The 17,310-nt window shown below is 39.4% G+C and overlaps 1 protein-coding gene across 11 annotated transcripts in view; it reads left to right on the forward strand.

The window, feature by feature from the left end:
* The window catches only part of LOC140602551 (BEN domain-containing protein 5), a 1,370,322-nt gene that overhangs the window by 876,226 nt on the left and 476,786 nt on the right, over positions 1-17,310 (forward strand). For all 11 annotated transcript variants that reach the window (XM_072772197.1, XM_072772199.1, XM_072772202.1 and 8 more), the window contains one exon: positions 11,217-11,433. In XM_072772197.1, the coding sequence (XP_072628298.1) occupies positions 11,217-11,433 (217 nt within the window). The remainder of the gene's footprint in view (positions 1-11,216; positions 11,434-17,310) is intronic.

Below are 17,310 nucleotides of genomic sequence, written 5' to 3' on the forward strand. Positions count from 1 at the left end.
AACCAATTCAAAATAAATTTTTACTCCTTTGTTGATTTAACAGGTATATTGCTTTTACCAAATTTTATATTCATATTATTGTAGCAAAAAATAAGTAAGTTATCTTTAAAGTGGAGCTTTTTATTTTACTGAATTAGCAATAACATTACCACTAAGACAGTATTTTACCTTCAATAGAATGAATTTAGAAAAACTTTACTTTGATTCCATGAATTGACTGAAAATAATTAAATTACATTGAAATTAAGTTAAATTATTTTCCGTTTGAAAAGTCTGATGACACTGACCTAAAACTGCTGGTTTTAGTTCTGCTAATAGTGAAAAGACATTAATAGCTACCACTTTATATTCAAGAAAAGTTGGAATTAAAAATGATTGAAATTATTTCAGAAAAACAGTCATGTACTCTAAATAAAAGTGATACTACACATCACTCTGAAGTGTGGATTTTCATTTATAGTACATTGTTCTTCTAAAGTAATTTCAATCATTTTTCTTCTATGCTTCTGCTTTTACGTTTGTAAATTATAGTCTTTGGGCATAAGTTTTCTTAAAGTAACTGTTAAATCAAGTAGATGCTGACGTTTCTTCAGCAGATTTATGTTTTCTGGTTTTTATGTGGTCATGTTATCAGTACATCCCCCTACAGTGGATCATAAATACCAACAAACATTTTATACAAGTTACGTGTCATTACTAAATTTCATGAGAAATGAAAAGTTAGTATTCAAATTTCTTAAAACATACATTTTTGTATTTTTGAGCTCATTGCTGGTGAAAGGGTTACTGTAAAGTTTTTTAAAGAGTAACCAAAATATAAAATAATTTTAGGTTTACACCACATGATGCCAAAAGCTATTAGATTATTCTCTATGAGAAACACTGGTCAGTCTCTCTTTCCTAAACATAGTTCACATTCCCCTAACCTGTAATTTTCCACATGTCCTATCAATCCCCCCAACTAGTGACCTGAAGCTTCCATGCATCTGGCAGATTTCTGCATGGGAATAGTTGGCTGGTACCTCAAGCTGCGAGCAGGGACAACACCTTTGACTACTTCTCCCACCACCATTTGTGACATGCCTTCTTGTATCCATACAGACGCATGTAGTTTTATTAGACAGCTTACCTCTTTAAAAGAGAAGTGTTGGCTATAATGGGTATGGGAAAGGTCAGGAAGAGAAAACAGGGTTATCCCTGATTTTCTTTCTTAACCATATGCTTAAATGGTTCCCTATCCCTTTTCATTCATTCCTTTGTCCCCTCCCTCTTCTGTTCTGCCCATTTCATACCCTAAGCACACTTAGTGTGAACTTGGAATTCATTGTTCTTTTTTTTTTAAGATTTTATTTATTTATTTATTTATTTATTTATTTATTTATCTATTTATTTATTCATGAGAGACAGAGAGAGAGAGAGGCAGAGACACACAGGCAGAGGGAGAAAAGCAGGCTTCATGCAGGGAGCCTGATGTGGGACTCAAACCCAGGTCTCCAGCATCAGGCCCTGGGGTGAAGGAGGCGCCAAATCCCACGGGCTGCCCAGAATTCATTATTCTGAACCAAGAGATAGTCTGATGCCAACTACCCTTTGAACAGAGCATAGAGATAATCAGTTACCATTACATATCAGGTACAAATCTCATATCTAATCTTCAAAACAAATCCATGAGCTAGATATTATTTTCATCTTATAGATGTGGAAACCCAGAGGCAAGGCTACCAGCCTGATAAGTAATGGAAATAGAATAGTGCCCAAGCCTGCATTCTTTCTGTTGTAATGTGACTACATTTCTAAAAGGCATCCATAGCTGAAAGTGAACAGAGTTCTTTTAATAAAAGCCCAACCCTGCCTAACTTATTTATTCATTTTTTGAAAATACTTATTGAGGGGTGCCTGGGTGGGTCTCTAGTTGAGCATCTGCCTTTGGCCCAGGTCGTGACCCTGGGGTCCTGGGATCAAGTCCCACATTGGGGTCCCTGCAGGGAGTTTGCTTCTCCCTCTGTCTTTGTCTCTGCCTCTCTCTGTGTGTCTCTTGTGAATAAATAAATAAAATATTTTTTAAAAAGACACAAAATACTTATTGAGTGCCTTCTATACACCAGGCACTATGCAAGGGGAGTTACAAGGAGAGGCTAATCTAGTGACCTTACACCAGGAACCCTTATGGTATTTCTGCCCAGATACAGCAACAAAGTAACCTTGATACAAAACTTCAAGGTCAACATGAACCATTGCAGCTGTAGCCTATTAACCCCATCCCAAGGCACCCAGGATTCTGATACTGCCTCATACACATCCTATATCCCAGCAAATGGTAGTTTTAGAGGTTGAGTCTTTTACACCTAAGCGTCACAACAGCCATAAGAGAGATATGGGACACGTCCTTCCCAAGAGCTATAGCAATCCTAGTATCTTGTCCAGTGTCTTCTTCTTGCTTCCTCTCAGGAATCTGGAATGCAGAAGATAGAATACATGACCTGGAGCCTCTCATTGCACAGGGAACCTGTCCCTGGAGCCTCTGGCTGCATCTGCACTCTGCCCGCAGCCTCCCCTGGGTAGGAGGGCTGCTGCTGTCCATGACCGGAGGGAATAAACAGTCTCCGCTCTTCCCCGGTTCTAAACCAAAGTAATTGGGTTTAATTTTAATTTTTTTTAATGGCTTGGAATTAATAGAAGCAGCTGCTGCCACAGTGTGTGGGTGTCCTCCAGAAGGCATAGACAGATAAATAAATAAATAAATAAATAAATAAATAAATAAATACCCTACATATAAAATGAACTATGAAAAAATAAACAATAGAGTGTGTAGGACAGAAAGGTTAATTCAAGAATCGCACAGTGTCTTTTTGTTATCAAAAACTCAGCTGGCAATATGTAGCTCTGTCTCTTCTCCCACCACTAGTGCCCATCAGCCTCTGATAAGATGGTAATCTGATTAGACACCGGCTGTAAAAATGTGTTGCCTGTATCTAAGCACTCCCTCCCTCTCCCCCTCCCTCCCTGTGACTCACCAGGAGATTAGCTGTGACAAAGTGTGGAGAAAGATAAGAATAGATATGCTGGTGACAGGAGCACCATTATAATTATTTGGGGGAAGATAGGGATTGGAATTAGGAGTGGCTCCTGTTTGCCTAGGGAGGGTGGATTTATCATGTGGGCATCTATGCCAGCTGCCTGGCTGTGCCAGACTGCAGAGAAGAAAAGGAGGGGCGAACTGGCTCAAGCCAGGTGGTGGTCAAGGTTTTTCCAGCTAAATGTAGACTAAAGGCCACATGTTAGCATGGATGGCAAACCGGAGATTCAGCTGCCCTTATGAAAGGAAGAGGGATGAAGTCTTAGGTTAATTTGAAATATACCCGGAAAACTGAATGCCAGATTACTTCCCACCCCTGGAGCAGTGAAGAAGGAGAATGAAGAGACTGTGCAATTGCAGTTGTTGGCTGAATGTCAGTGAGCACAGCCTTGTGTGGTGGGGAGAATATGTGTTCATCAGTCAGGTAATAGGTACATCAAATAGGTGGCAAATTATTGGTTTACAGGTGGTGTTTAATATATGTTGTGCCCTTTGGAAGTATTTGAGTGACTTCATTCTGCATACCTCTTTTAGAATTCACAATATGAAAAAATTCTTTGTTATTTTTCCTTTCTGCCAATATGAAGAAAAAAATTGTGTCTAGTGTCTAGGAAGAATGTGGGATCAGAACTCAGCTATCCATATCCATATTTTTTGCTAGACTAAAGAGAAAATTGGGGCTCCAGTCTTTCAGGGTTCTGGAGGAGGGCAGGAAATGCTATTGTTTTAGAGAGGCTGATGTAGTCCATTAGGCCCTGGGCTCCTTCGCTTCCTCTGTATTCTACTAATCTCCAAAATGATGCACCGGAATTTGACTGATAGTTTGGAGAGAAATCACAGAGGATGGTAACTGAGAAGGAATCATTCATTCATTCAGTCAGTCCTAAATGCACTCACTCATTCATTCAGCAGATATGCTTTGAGCTTCTCTTCAGGGCCAAGCACTATGCTAAGTGCTATGGATTTTGAGATGAAACAGAAATACACCAATTTCTGCAATTAGTATTTAGAGAAATTAGTTCATGGAGTTGCTGACAAAGCTTTCAAAGAGGAAATGTCATTTGAGCTGGATTTCGCTTCTCTACATAGAGGTATACTATGTAGAAACGTATGAGAACAGCAATTGCAGAAAGAAGGAAAACCATTTTAAAAGGCATGAAGGTTTTTGAGACCTAATGTATTCAGGGCATGACTCAGTTTCACATGGAGAGAGCACAATATTTATCTGTTGGTATAGCTGAAATTTGTTAATACCTTAAAGTTCACTCACAAATATATTCATTTACCCAATTGATAAGCATTTTCAAAGCTTATGCAAAGCTTTGAAAATGCTTATCAACCAGAGATGAACAATCTATTGGTTCTGCCTTCAAGGGGGGACAATGGGGTGCTCAATCTAATGGTGGAGAAAGATATTTTTCAAATTGATATAATGAAAAAGAGGCTATAATAGAGAAGTATATAGTATGACTGTGAATTTGTTCAGTATGTACATGCATGTGTGTGAATGTGTGTGTGTGTGCTTTGCTCATATGTGCATGCCTGACTAGATTTGAGGATGTGAGTTACAGGGTCGCCTCACACATGTGGAGGCCCTCTTCAGTCGTCAAGATGGACCCAAGATGATGCTTTGTTCCAAGAGCTGGATCAGCCTTTAGTTTTCTAAGTCCCGAAAGCACACACTCCAGGTCTTGAATCTCTGCATCTCTGGCAGGATCATTGTTGAACTGGTTCCTTTACGACATTTTCTGGGGAGTCATGGACAAATTTCTTCTTAAGAACAAGCATTCTGGGCAGCCCGGGTGGCTCACGGTTTAGCACCACCTTCAGTCCAGGGCGTGATCCTGGAGGCCCAGGATCCAGTCCCACGTTGGACTCCCTGCATGGAGCCTGCTTCTCCCTCTGCCTGTGTCTCTGCCTCTCTCTCTCTCTCTCTCTCTGTGTGTGTGTGTGTCTCTCATGAATAAATAAAATCTTAAAAAAAAAAAAAAAAACACAAGCATTCTTGGAGCACCTGAGTGGCTCAGTCAGTTAAGCATCCACCTTCAGCTCAGGTCATGTTCTCAGGGTTCTGGGATCAAGCCTCACATCGAAGTCCCTGCTCAGCAGCAAGTCTGCTTCTCCCTTTTCCTCTCCCTCTGTGATGTCTTTTGCTCTCACTGTCCCTCAAATAAATAAATAAAATCTTAAAAATAATTTTTTTAAATAACAATCATTCTTGACTCTATCTTCATTTTCATCCTATCATTGGGATAATAGGAATAACTTCAGAGGATAGTTGTGAGGATTAAAGAACTTAATACTTCATAATATACTTAAAATTATGTACATGGTCAATAATATGTATACATATTAGGAATTATGATTATAATAACTTATCATCATTATTGTATTGTTTTCACTGATATCTTGATGATCTGTATTAAATGGAATCAGAAGGCTGCCTTGTCTAACCTAACATCAAGTATAGGAACTTATCCTTGATGGGATCTCATAAAACTTCCCATGCTTGCACTCCCCTGTAACTTGGGCCTTTTTTCTCTTCCTCAGTTGAATGCTAAAGGGTCTCTATACTGAGATAAAATCTACTCCTGTATGATGTCTACCATTTATCTTCAGAGATGAGTCTTCTTTTCCTATGATAAAACAAGCAAGTATTGTTAACTTTTCTATGCCATTTCTAGTGAGAGAGAGAGAGGAAAAAGGAGACACTCTTCTTGCCTTCAAAAAGCCAATACTTTCTTTGAAGAAATCTCCATGTACTTTTGGTGTTCACTGTTAAGGGACATACCAAGTTATAAAACTTATTTTGATATTATTATGTCAAAGTAGAGAAAAATTAATGAAAGCTGAATGGACAGAGAAGGATTCAGAGAAGAAGTACATTCAAGGATAAACATTTATTTATACCTTCTTTTGTCCATTAACTAATTAGTTCACTTAAAAATATTTTAGCTTTTATTGACAATCTACTTTATGCCAGTAGAAGTTCACCAAGTAGGTAAGATGGCAAAGAAGGCAGTCTAAGTGGAAAAAAATATCAAATACAGAGAGATTCCATAGAGGTACATGAGGAAAGGCATAAAATTCTGTTAGGGAATTGTGAGTAGCGCAGTATGAATAAAATACCGGGTTCAAGGAGGAAGAAATAGCTGATGATACTAGATCACAGGGCAATCTCAGGAAGCCTTGTGGGCCAAACCAAAATATAAGGATAGGGAGTTATTTCAAGAGTCTTTTGCAAGAGAGCAGATTTTTCTGGAAATAGAACTAAGACTGTGAGCTGGATGACAAGGGGAAAAAGGAGAGTGGCATGGTACCACAGGGTTATGAGCAACAGACTTCGGAGTTATACTAGCGTGCATCTAATACAAGCTTTGTGGGTTACTAAACCTGCCACTTCAGGGAATTTTTTACCTCTCTGAGCTTCAGTTTTCCTGTCCATGTAAAACGGATGTTAATAACCCCTGGCTCATGGGTTTATTGTAAAGTTTAAGTGATAATGCATATAAAACATTTAACAGGATGCCTGAGACATAGTAAAAACATGATAAGCAAAATAAGAGAAAAACCAGAAGTGCATTACAAATGAGAGACACATTTTTCCTACTTAGTCCCAGCTTTATTTTCCTCTCTTCTTTGTGTTACTTGAAAGTCCTCATGAATTTGGCCTACTGAGCTCTTCTCAAATAGATTTTAATTTATATTCTTAGCAGGGTCTAGAAAATCTAAGCCCTGAGCAGCATCTCAGCTTCCTTGAATGATTACCCCAGGGCCCATTACCTTCACTCTGTCTGTAAATCAGGTTAGGCATCCGACCCACTCAGGAGAGGAGCTGGGACAGCTGCAGGCCTTAGATGAATTCTCTTGATAGCACATAATCAAATTTGGTGGAGATGGCAGGCTCTCAGAGTCAAGTTGCTAAACTTGGCTAGAATTGGAGAAAACTGGAGTGATTGAATTTAAAGCATGGACCCTGATCGGATATACTAGTAAATGAAGAGTTGAGAACAGAAGCATCATAACCCGAGGGGCCTATCACTGTAGGAATCACTAGCGTATGAAGACATGCTCACCTTGCGCTCAGCTCAGTGAGCCAGAGCCTGTAACCAGTATCACTGACTACTGGTAAGAGACTTCAAGGCCACTTTCAACTGGCATTCTTGTTGAATGCAAATCTGGAACCCCAAGACTAGTTAATCCCACAGCCTCACATTCTTGCATGTTCAATCGCATCACAAATGTAGACCATCACCTATACCCTCCTGTCTGCACTGGTCTGGTCTTGGTTTTCCATTGTTCCCTTCTCTATCCAGAACTTTCCAGTTTTTCCTCTGAAACTCAGCTTCATAGTTAATAATCTCAGTTGGGTTCTCTGGCTTTTAGTCCACTGATTCCTTTACCTCTTCTCTTAATCAAACAATGCTTGGTGCATGATACTGAACAAATATTTGCTACATAAAACAATGAAGTAAGACCACTGATATGGAGGCCATTATTCTCTCCATTTCCCTCTCCAGAGCTGCTCATTCTCTTACTCCACTTACAGAAATATCAGGAAGAGATGATTTTTCACTCTCAATGCATCTTCCAGGCCATTATTTCTTTGTCTCATAACGGGTAGCCCCCACATTTCAAAATAGGAAGGCTTAGGGTAGCAATCTGGTTAGAAATGAGGAATGCCGGGCAGCCCGGGTCGCTCAGCGGTTTAGCGCTGCCTTCTGGGATCGAGTCCCATGTCAGGATCCCTGCATGGAGCCTGCTTCTCCCTCTGCCTGTGTCTCTGCCTCCCTCTGTCTCTCTGTGTCTCATGAATAAAGAAATAAAATCTTAAAAAAAAAAAAAAAGAAATGAGGAATGCCTAGGAGGGACTTGTCTTAAAGTTATATTTACATTACAAGAAGACTGTTGTTAACCTGAATATTTATTTGTGGTGGTTTTGGAAGTAGGAGGCAAATGGATTCTTTTGGTGGCCCAAGCACATCCAGTAGGTGGCCTTTGATACTACCACTGGCATTTATGTGCAAAGCCTTGTTCCTTTGTTGCTTACGCTCTTCTCTATACCATCCTGTCCTCTTCAGCACTTGCAGGTTCTCACCCATATTAGACTTTATGTCCCATCACTTCAGCCCCTTTTTTTCTAATACAGTCAAATCTGTCTTGTCTTCTCACCTGTGCAGCTACTATCCTTCTTCTGTCCTTCTGACCACTATCATCGATTCCTTGGACTGGCACACTCATGATGCTTAACTTCTTTCACTTACTTGAAAGGTACCCTGTGACTTCAGAATAATTTTTAAATACTTTAACCTGGTTTAAGTATTTAGTCTGGCTTCTGCCTTCATCTTAAGACACATTTCTCATTATTTCCCTTCTCACTCATTGTGCTTCAGCCATGATGAATTCCTTTCAGTTCCAACATTTTACTTGTTCTCTCTTGCCTCCTGGCTTTTGTGCACATTCATATCTGGAATGCCAGAAGTTCATAATTTATCAAGAAGGATTATGGAGGAGTGTTCTAGGTACTGCACATGGAATCAGACAGAAATAAATTTGAATCTCAGCTCTATCATTTACCTGATTGAGATCATGGGTGAGTTCCTTAACTTTTATGAGCCTCCATGACCACATCGGCAAAGTGGAATAATACCCACCTTGACCCAATGGTTGTGAGGATTAAATCAGGTACTGAATGAGAAACAACCCATACTATGCATATTCTGTTCATTCCTTCCTTTCTCTTTTCCCTCATTCTTCCCTCAATCCTTTTCCTTTTTTCCTTCCTTAACTTCTTCCCCTCTATGCTTTTCTTTAAAAAAAAAAAAAAAGGTTTTATTTATTTATTCATGAGAGACAGAGAGAGAGGCAGAGACACGAGTAGAGGGAGAAGCAGGCTCCACGCAGGGAGCCTGACGTGGTACTCTATCCCGGGTCTCCAGGATCACGCCCTGGGCTGAAGGCAGCACTAAACCACTGAGCCACCTGGGCTGCCCCCTTCTATGCTTTTCATTAATGTTTGGGTGAGATTCATAAGACCCAGGGCAACAGGCAAACAATACAAGCCACTGTATGTACAGAATTAGTGTTTTGTAACCTCTGCTCTTCCACAGGAAGCCCACAGCCTTACTTCCCACTCTGGCTACTGAGGCAACCTCAGAAGGACACCAGGGTAGAAGTGAGATTCTGCAGCAAACTGCATGTTATAATGCTCTGGGAGTTCTTAGCAATTTTCTTCAGGCTGCTGTACCTGGAACCAATCTTGTTTTTTCTCAGCCTTATCACTTACACCCTCCTCCTCACACTGTCCTCCACATGCTCCTGTGTCTCTTGGCTTCTCAGTTGAATGCCAAACCCCTACAGGTGAGCCTTGCATCCTTCCTCTACTGTGCTAGTAACCCTCAAGAAAACATACCTGCCTTGGGCAGCCCGGGTGGCTCTGCGGTTTAACGCTGCCTTCAGTCCAGGATGTGATCCTCGAGTCCCGGGATCGATCGAGTCCCGCGTCGGGCTCCCTGCGTGGAGCCTGCTTCTCCCTCTGCCTGCGTCTGTGCCTCTCTCTCTCTCTCTCTCTCTCTGTGTGTGTGTGTCTCAATAAATAAATAAATAAATAAATAAATAAATAAATAAATAAATAAAATCTTAAAAAAGAAAAGAAAGAAAAGAAAACATACCTGCCTCTAAGGAGTTTCCAAACTGATCCTAGTGGATGAGACTTAGGAAGCCATCAATAAAGAATCAAGAATTACTGCAAAATGTGGGAGCTGAACAGGCCTGGAATTGTCAATGGCTGATCATAGAAAAGGCACAGTTTGCGATGGGTTTTGTAGGATTAACAGAATTTTGAAGACATAGAAATGAGAGGCATTCACTGCAGGGAAACAGTGTGAATGGTTTGGATGTCATACATTCATGAGAGGGTACAGTGAGCCTATGGTGGGGATGAATGTAAAGAAGTTCTGGGAATTATGACTGGAACATTTTGCCTTTTCTCATGTATATGTTTTCAGAGGAGTTCCTTTGTGAAGAATGAGCGTGATGACTTAGCAAAATTTGCCTACACAGTGTATTTGAAGTAGTATTTCCCAAAGTGCTTCTGTGGAAAATTAGTGTCATGAAATGCTCTGTAGAAAAATAATAATAATTTAAATGAATGTTGAGTATTCTTTCCTCTCCTTGAATATTTATAATGCATATTAACTTATTTTAAAACGATCTGAATTAGCCTTATAATACAAGCCTTATAATACACTTCCCTAGGAAAAGCAGGCCTCCCCTGTTTATTTAAGTAAAATATCAGTCTTCAGTTGCCCTCAGGCACTTTTTTTTTTTTTAAGATTTATTTATTTATTTATGAGAGAGAGAGAGAGAGAGAGAGAGGCAGAGACACAGGCAGAGGGAGAAGCAGGCTCCATACAGGGAGCCCGAAGTGGGACTCGATCCCGGGACTCCAGGATGGCGTCCTGGGCCAAAGGCAGGCGCCAAACCGCTGAGCCACCCAGGGATCCCCTCAAGGCACTTTTAAAGTCTGTAACTATATTGCATATTTATTTTTAAAAAAATTTTTTTTAATTTTTTAAATTTATTTATGATAGTCACACACAGAGATAGAGAGAGAGAGAGAGAGAGAGAGAGAGAGGCAGAGGGAGAAGCAGGCTCCATGCACCGGGAGCCCGATGTGGGATTCGATCCTAAGTCTCCAGGATCGTGCCCTGGGCCAAAGGCAGGCGCTAAACCACTGCGCCACCCAGGGATCCCTATTTTTAATATTTTATTGACTGCTTCCCCACCAAAATATAGGCTCCATGAGAACAAACACATGCCAGTCTTATTTACCATTATACATCAAGAATCTAGCACAATGCCTAGGCATAAAATAAATGCTCAAAATAAGAGTAAACAATGACTAAAACTTGTTCATCTTTTAAATTTGCATTGTCCAAACAACTGGTAAAGGATGGGGCTGGAATTTGAATAAAGTACTGCCAACTCTTGGTCTCTTCTTTACCATAGATGGTGTGGTTGTTATTCCCAGGCACTAGGAGGAGTTCTTGATGTTACAGTTTTTCTCTTCCTGCTTATTACCTTTTGAAGCTTGAATGATTGTCTAATATGTCCATATTTTTTTGTTTGTATCCTTCAGGCAAAGGCTGCCACCTAAAAATGTTTACTACTACCGGTGCCCAGACCATAGGAAGAATTATGTGATGTCCTTTGCATTTTGTTTTGACCGAGAGGAAGATATTTACCAATTTGCTTACTGCTACCCATATACATACACGCGCTTTCAGCATTACCTTGACGGCCTGCAAAAGAGAAACATGGACTACTTCTTTCGGGAGCAGCTGGGTCAGAGCGTGGTAAGACCGAGTCAGAACCAGGCAGCCTTGGGGGAGGAGCTTAGCAATGGGTTTTTATAGAATGGAAATAATGGATATTGATGCTTTAGCATATGCTCTGGAACTTCTAATAATTAATTTCATTGTACCATTCTTTGCCTCTGTGGAAGTCACAGAATAAGATATGAGGCAGATGCCTGTCCTGAATTGAAGCTGATGGTGCTCTCTCACAAAATACAGAAAATCCAGTGAGAAAAGAAGGAGGCTCCTACTAGGTGTCACAAGCATGTTGAAGGCATGAAAGCATTTTATGAGTGTAAACCTCTGAGATAAAAAAAAACAACAACAACAAAAAACAAAACCTCTGTCTTTTAATGAATTCAGCTTGCCTGCAGTCACATTAGCAGATGGTGTACAGTTTGGTTGTGCTGCCCACCATGTGCTCTGTCTCTGCCATTCATCAGTTCCTAACCCTTCTTCCTTTCCAGGTGTAGTTCTCTAGGTCTGGAGATTTCAGTCTTCTATTATTCTATATTAGTTTCCTATTGCTGGCTTAACAAATGGTCTTGAACTTGCTGGCTTACAACAAAACGAAATGTATTATCTTACAGTTTAGAGAAAGTCTGAAATTGGTTTCACTGGGCTAAAATCAAGATATCAGCAGGTCTGCATTCCTTTTGGAGGTTCCAGGAGAGAATTTGTTTCCCTGTTCTTCCCAGCTTCTAGAGGCTGTTTGCATTTCTTAGTTTGTAATTCCCTTCTACCTTCAAAGCCAGCAATAGCTTAAGTCTTTCTCAGGCTGCATCACTCTACCACTGAATTTCTTGCCTCCCTCTTTTACTTATAAGAATCCTTGTAATTATGTTGGGCTCACCCAGATAATCCAGGATAGTGTCTACATCTAAAGAACTTTAACTTAATCACTTTGGTAAATCCTTTTTGTCATGTAAAGTAACAGATTCACAGTTTTCTGGGATTAGGACTTGGACATTTTGGAAAGGGGTGCATTGTTCTGCCTATCATTGTTCTCTGTGGCCAATGATACTTCAGCTACTTGTAATGAATAAGCAGGTGATAAATTGTTTTTATGTTTTATTCTTCAAAAATTGTGGATTGTGCCTCTCAAATCAGTATATAGACTACTCTAAAGATCCTAAGTGAGAATACTGGTGGCATTGGCAGATAATATGTACTCGAGGTTCTGAGATGTGTTGGTGGAAAAGTGGATTCTTCCCAGTGACTGTGAGTTCCACCTTGAAGGGAGTCCCACTTTAAATAAAAGTTTTCAAGACTAGACTGCTTAAAAGACAGAGTCTAATCCAGGATACACAAAGAAGGAGAGAAATAGAGAGAGTCTGTATATGGCTCAGGTACCTGAGAGTCCAATCCGTTCTCAAAATCTAGTGGTCATGATGATATTCTTATAGCCTGAGATTCTGTATAAGATTTTACTAAATATCTTCACTAAACCCTCTTCCTAACTGTGCTTCTGGTGGGTGCCATGGGTATCTGGTGCCTATATATCTCAAACTGAGAATTGGGACACATGGTCTATCAGTCAGCATGCTAGCAGGAAACAGATGGCAGCCTCACATTAGGATAATTTGAGGAAGGCTTAATAAATGGGCTATTTACAAGGTGTGGGCAGTGTGTAGGAAAACCACAGGGTATAGTTTATTTCCCCAGGGCTAGTAACAGCCCAAAGGGTGTAAAGGGAAGGAATGATTACCAGAACCCAATAGTAGAGAGTCGTGTAGCAGGCCACCTCGAGTGGATCAGTGACCTTCACTTAAGGCATAAAGTTAGCCTGAGATGACCCCACAGGGAGGGAACTGAGAAAAATAAATACATAGAACTCATTCTCTTATTCTCCTCTGATTTCCTTCTCGGGGTCCCTACTGACCAACCCAACCAGAAGCTAGAGGACAAGAGAGCCCATTGAAGTAAAGATTAAGCCACGCTGGTCAAAGAAAATGGTGGAGAAGGGCAGAGAGGAAATGTAGAAAAGCAAATAGAACATATTAGGCACACGTAGATTAATCGACAATTTATTATTGGAAATAGTAAGATTATCTGAGATGCAACTGTCAGAGAAAGGAGATGAGTGTTTGCCAGATATGAATTGTGATATGAGTTAAGACAGTGAGAAGTTCGTGTAATACTTGTGACTTTTAATCTTAAGAGCAAGAATTGTACATTTCATTCCTGTGTCCACCCCAACCCCTTCTTAGATTTATGCCAAGTAGAATGTAGGTGCATACGGAATGGCTATTAAATGAATTGTTGAATGAATGAAAGGATGAATTCATTGTGGATCCAGGATGGAATTATACCATCAGATCTTTGTTTTAGGAAGCAGGATAAAGAAAGTAGGGGAAGAATGGAGAAGATGCAGTTACATAGCACTTTCTCTTCTATTCCATTTCATAGAACTCATATCCACCTTTCTCTAAAGTAAGGTTGAGACATGAAGTCTTCATTTTGTGTGACCATGTCTCCAGCTAAAAACTGGTAGTCCTCTAGATATGTAGGAGAACTGAAGGACAGTTTTGAAGGACAGCCTGAAGTCTCTGCCACAGGAAGCCTGAATTCCATTTTCAACACTAATACCAAATTACTCATCTGACCTTGAATGTTACTTCCCCTTTCTGGGAACAAGTCTTTCATCTACAAAATGAAAAAATTGGACTTGAATAATGTTTTCAAATTATTCTTTGAAACTCCTCAGGAAAAAACAAAACAAAACAACAAGTAGAGACCCTTGTCCTACTTTAGGCCTTGTGAGGAACACTGTGGGATATAAAACAAATCTTGGTGTACTTGCAGAAATGTATTCTATACCTGAGGAAATAAGACATATTCAGACAGAAATAATATTTTAAGTATATAATTAAGGATCTCATAAGTTATTTGGAAAAGTAATGGTCAGACTAACCATCAGGGAGAAGATAGGCTTTATGCTGAGTCTTAAAAGATGAGTAGGAATACTAAATGCAAAGTTGGGGAGAAGGCAGCCCAGATGGCAGGATATAGCCAGAGTCATTGCATGGTGATAATTGTTTAGTATTGGGAATCTTCCAGTAGAAGATGGGGATAAATAGGAATATTAGGGACTAACTCTAGAAAGCTTTAATTGTCGTATTAAGGAATTGTGAGGAGGGGGCAGGGAAAGGAACTATAGCTATAGCCTTTATTCAGATTTAACACACAGATGTGGGGTCAAGTACTAAATGTATATTATCTTTTATACATAAAAGAGTAGGCAAAATTATTCCAGTTTGGAGAATAAATAATCTAAGGCTAAAAAAAAATAAGTTACTTACCTAAAACAACATGGTTAATTCATATTAGAGACAAGGTTGAAACCCGTGGCTTCTAACACTACATCCTGGCATTTTGATGGACCACTGATGCTTTCTATATCAGACTAATAACTAAGAGCCTCAGTAGGTTTTTGGCAAAGGGATTACCTTATCCAAAGCAGCATCTTAAAAAAGTAAAGTTAATGGAAGCACAGAGTGTACCTGTGCTGGCTAAACTAGTTTAGGGAAACTCTGTGGGTTGCACGTCAAAGCAGATGCAACTTTAAGGCTTTCTGGCATACTTTTCCAGATAGGACAATTCTTCATTACCAGGGTGTTTGGTATGGCTCATGTCTGAACGCACCACTATAATTAGTTAATCCTTATTCCAATTTGGAGGGAGGATAATTATAAGTGGGAAGGCTAAACATGCCAACATCCACATCTTAGGGAAAGTGAGCAGAAAGCAAGATTTTGAATAGTGCTGGAACTATTAATCACCATGTCCATAGCTACTATTGCTACTAATTATGTCATCCAAAGTGGAATCTTATTTTCTTGTTCACTGGTGGCCCCTTCTAACTTCCCCAAACAAAATCCCTTTGAACATGCATTAATGCTGCAATCTGACATTTAAGATAAATATATTATGGGAAAGATCTTTTTTTTCTTATTGTTTTAATACCCATATTGAGGTATAATTAATATACCATACAATTCACTCATTGTAAGGATACAGTTCTATGATTTTTAGTAAATTTATAGTTTTACACTGTCATCACAATCTACTTTTAGAACATCATCTACTTTTTTCCATCATCCCAAAAAGTTCCTTTGTTAATCCTCACTTCCATTCTGATCCGTAGCAACTACTGATCTTTTCTAACACTATAAATTCCATTGCTGAACATTTTATATAAATGAAATCTTTTGCATCCAGCATCTTTCACTTAGCATTATATTTTTGAGGTGTAGCCATGTTGTGCCATGTATCAGTAGATCATTTTTGGTGCTGAATAGTATTCTATTGAAAAGATATATAGCACTTTTTTTTTTTTATTCTTTAGTTGGCAGACATTTGGATTGTTTCCAGATTGGGGCTATTATGAATAATAATGTTATGAACATTCATATGCATACCTTTTAGTAGACATGTGATCCACTTTCTTTTGAGTAGATATCTAGCAGTGGAATCATTGGGTCGTATAAGAAAGTTCATGTTCAAAGTCAAAAAAAGAAAAGCTGTCACACTGTGTTCCAAGTTAGTAGTGTTCCAGCAATGGTAAGAGGGAGGGTTATAGTTTCTCCATGTTCTTGTTAACACTTGGAATTATCTATATTTTTTATTGTAGCCATTTTAGTGGGTATATAGTGGTATCTCATCGTGGTTTTAAATTGTATTGCCCTACTTGACGGGATGAGCACTGGATGTTATATGTTGGCAAATCAAACTCCAATAAAAAATACACAAAAAAATTTATTGCCCTAATGACTAATTATGTGGATTATCTCATCATGGGCTTATTTGCCATTCATGTATCTTCTTAAATGAAGTGTCATTTTAATTTTTTTTTTTTTTTTTATTTATGATAGTCACAGAGAGAGAGAGAGGCAGAGACACAGGCAGAGGGAGAAGCAGGCCCCATGCACCGGGAGCCCGACATGGGATTCGATCCTGGGTCTCCAGGATCACGCCCTGGGCCAAATGCAGGCGCCAAACCGCTGCGCCACCCAGGGATCCCTGAAGTGTCATTTTAAATCTTTTGCTCACTTAAAAACACTATGTTGTGTCCTTATAATGAGTTTTGAGAGTTCTTTATTTTAATTCAAGTTCTTTGTCTGATACATGCTTTGCAAATATCTTCTTCTAATCTGTGCTTTATATTTCATTCTCTTAACCATGTCATTTGAAGAACAGAAGTTTTAAATTTTGAAGTTAAATTATCAAATTTTTTCTCTTATGGATCATGCTTTGGATTCTCATCTGAGACTCTTTGCCCAACTGAAAACCACAAAGGTTTTTTCCATGTTTTATTATTTTTTTTTTCGCTTACATCTCAATCTGTGATTGATTTTGAAGTTTTTTGAATTTTTTGAATTATTTTGGTATGTATGGCATAAGGTAAGGGTCTAACTCATACTTTTTGCACATGGATATCCAGTTGTTCTAGCACTGCTTGTTGAAAAGACTAACCTTTATCTGTGAATTACCATGGTTTCTTTCTCTTTGGCCTCTGCTCAGTTTTTCTTTTTCTCTTTCCTAGTTTTAAGCCTGGATTCTCAAGGAGCCAACCCTGTATCTCTGTAGGTTAGTGGTCAGCTGTTACTGGGCTGAGTTTGTGCTCACCCACCCTGAGCCCATAATATTTCCATCCTCTGTCAGTGTATCTGTATGTGGGTATGGGGAGCACAGTCAAAGTCTGGGCAATTTTTAAGTCTGCCCTGTCTCTTACTTTCCCTTCTGTGTTGTGTTTATCATGAGCATTTACGCAGCTTCGAAGTAGTTGAGGAGTGTGTGACTGGCTTGAGCCTTCTCAGGTCTCTACTAAGGCTGCACCTAGACTCATCCAGGGATATGTTTGTCCTAGCTATGCAA

This window comes from Canis lupus, chromosome 13, assembly GCF_048164855.1.
Source record: "Canis lupus baileyi chromosome 13, mCanLup2.hap1, whole genome shotgun sequence".
Classification (NCBI taxonomy): domain Eukaryota; kingdom Metazoa; phylum Chordata; class Mammalia; order Carnivora; family Canidae; genus Canis; species Canis lupus.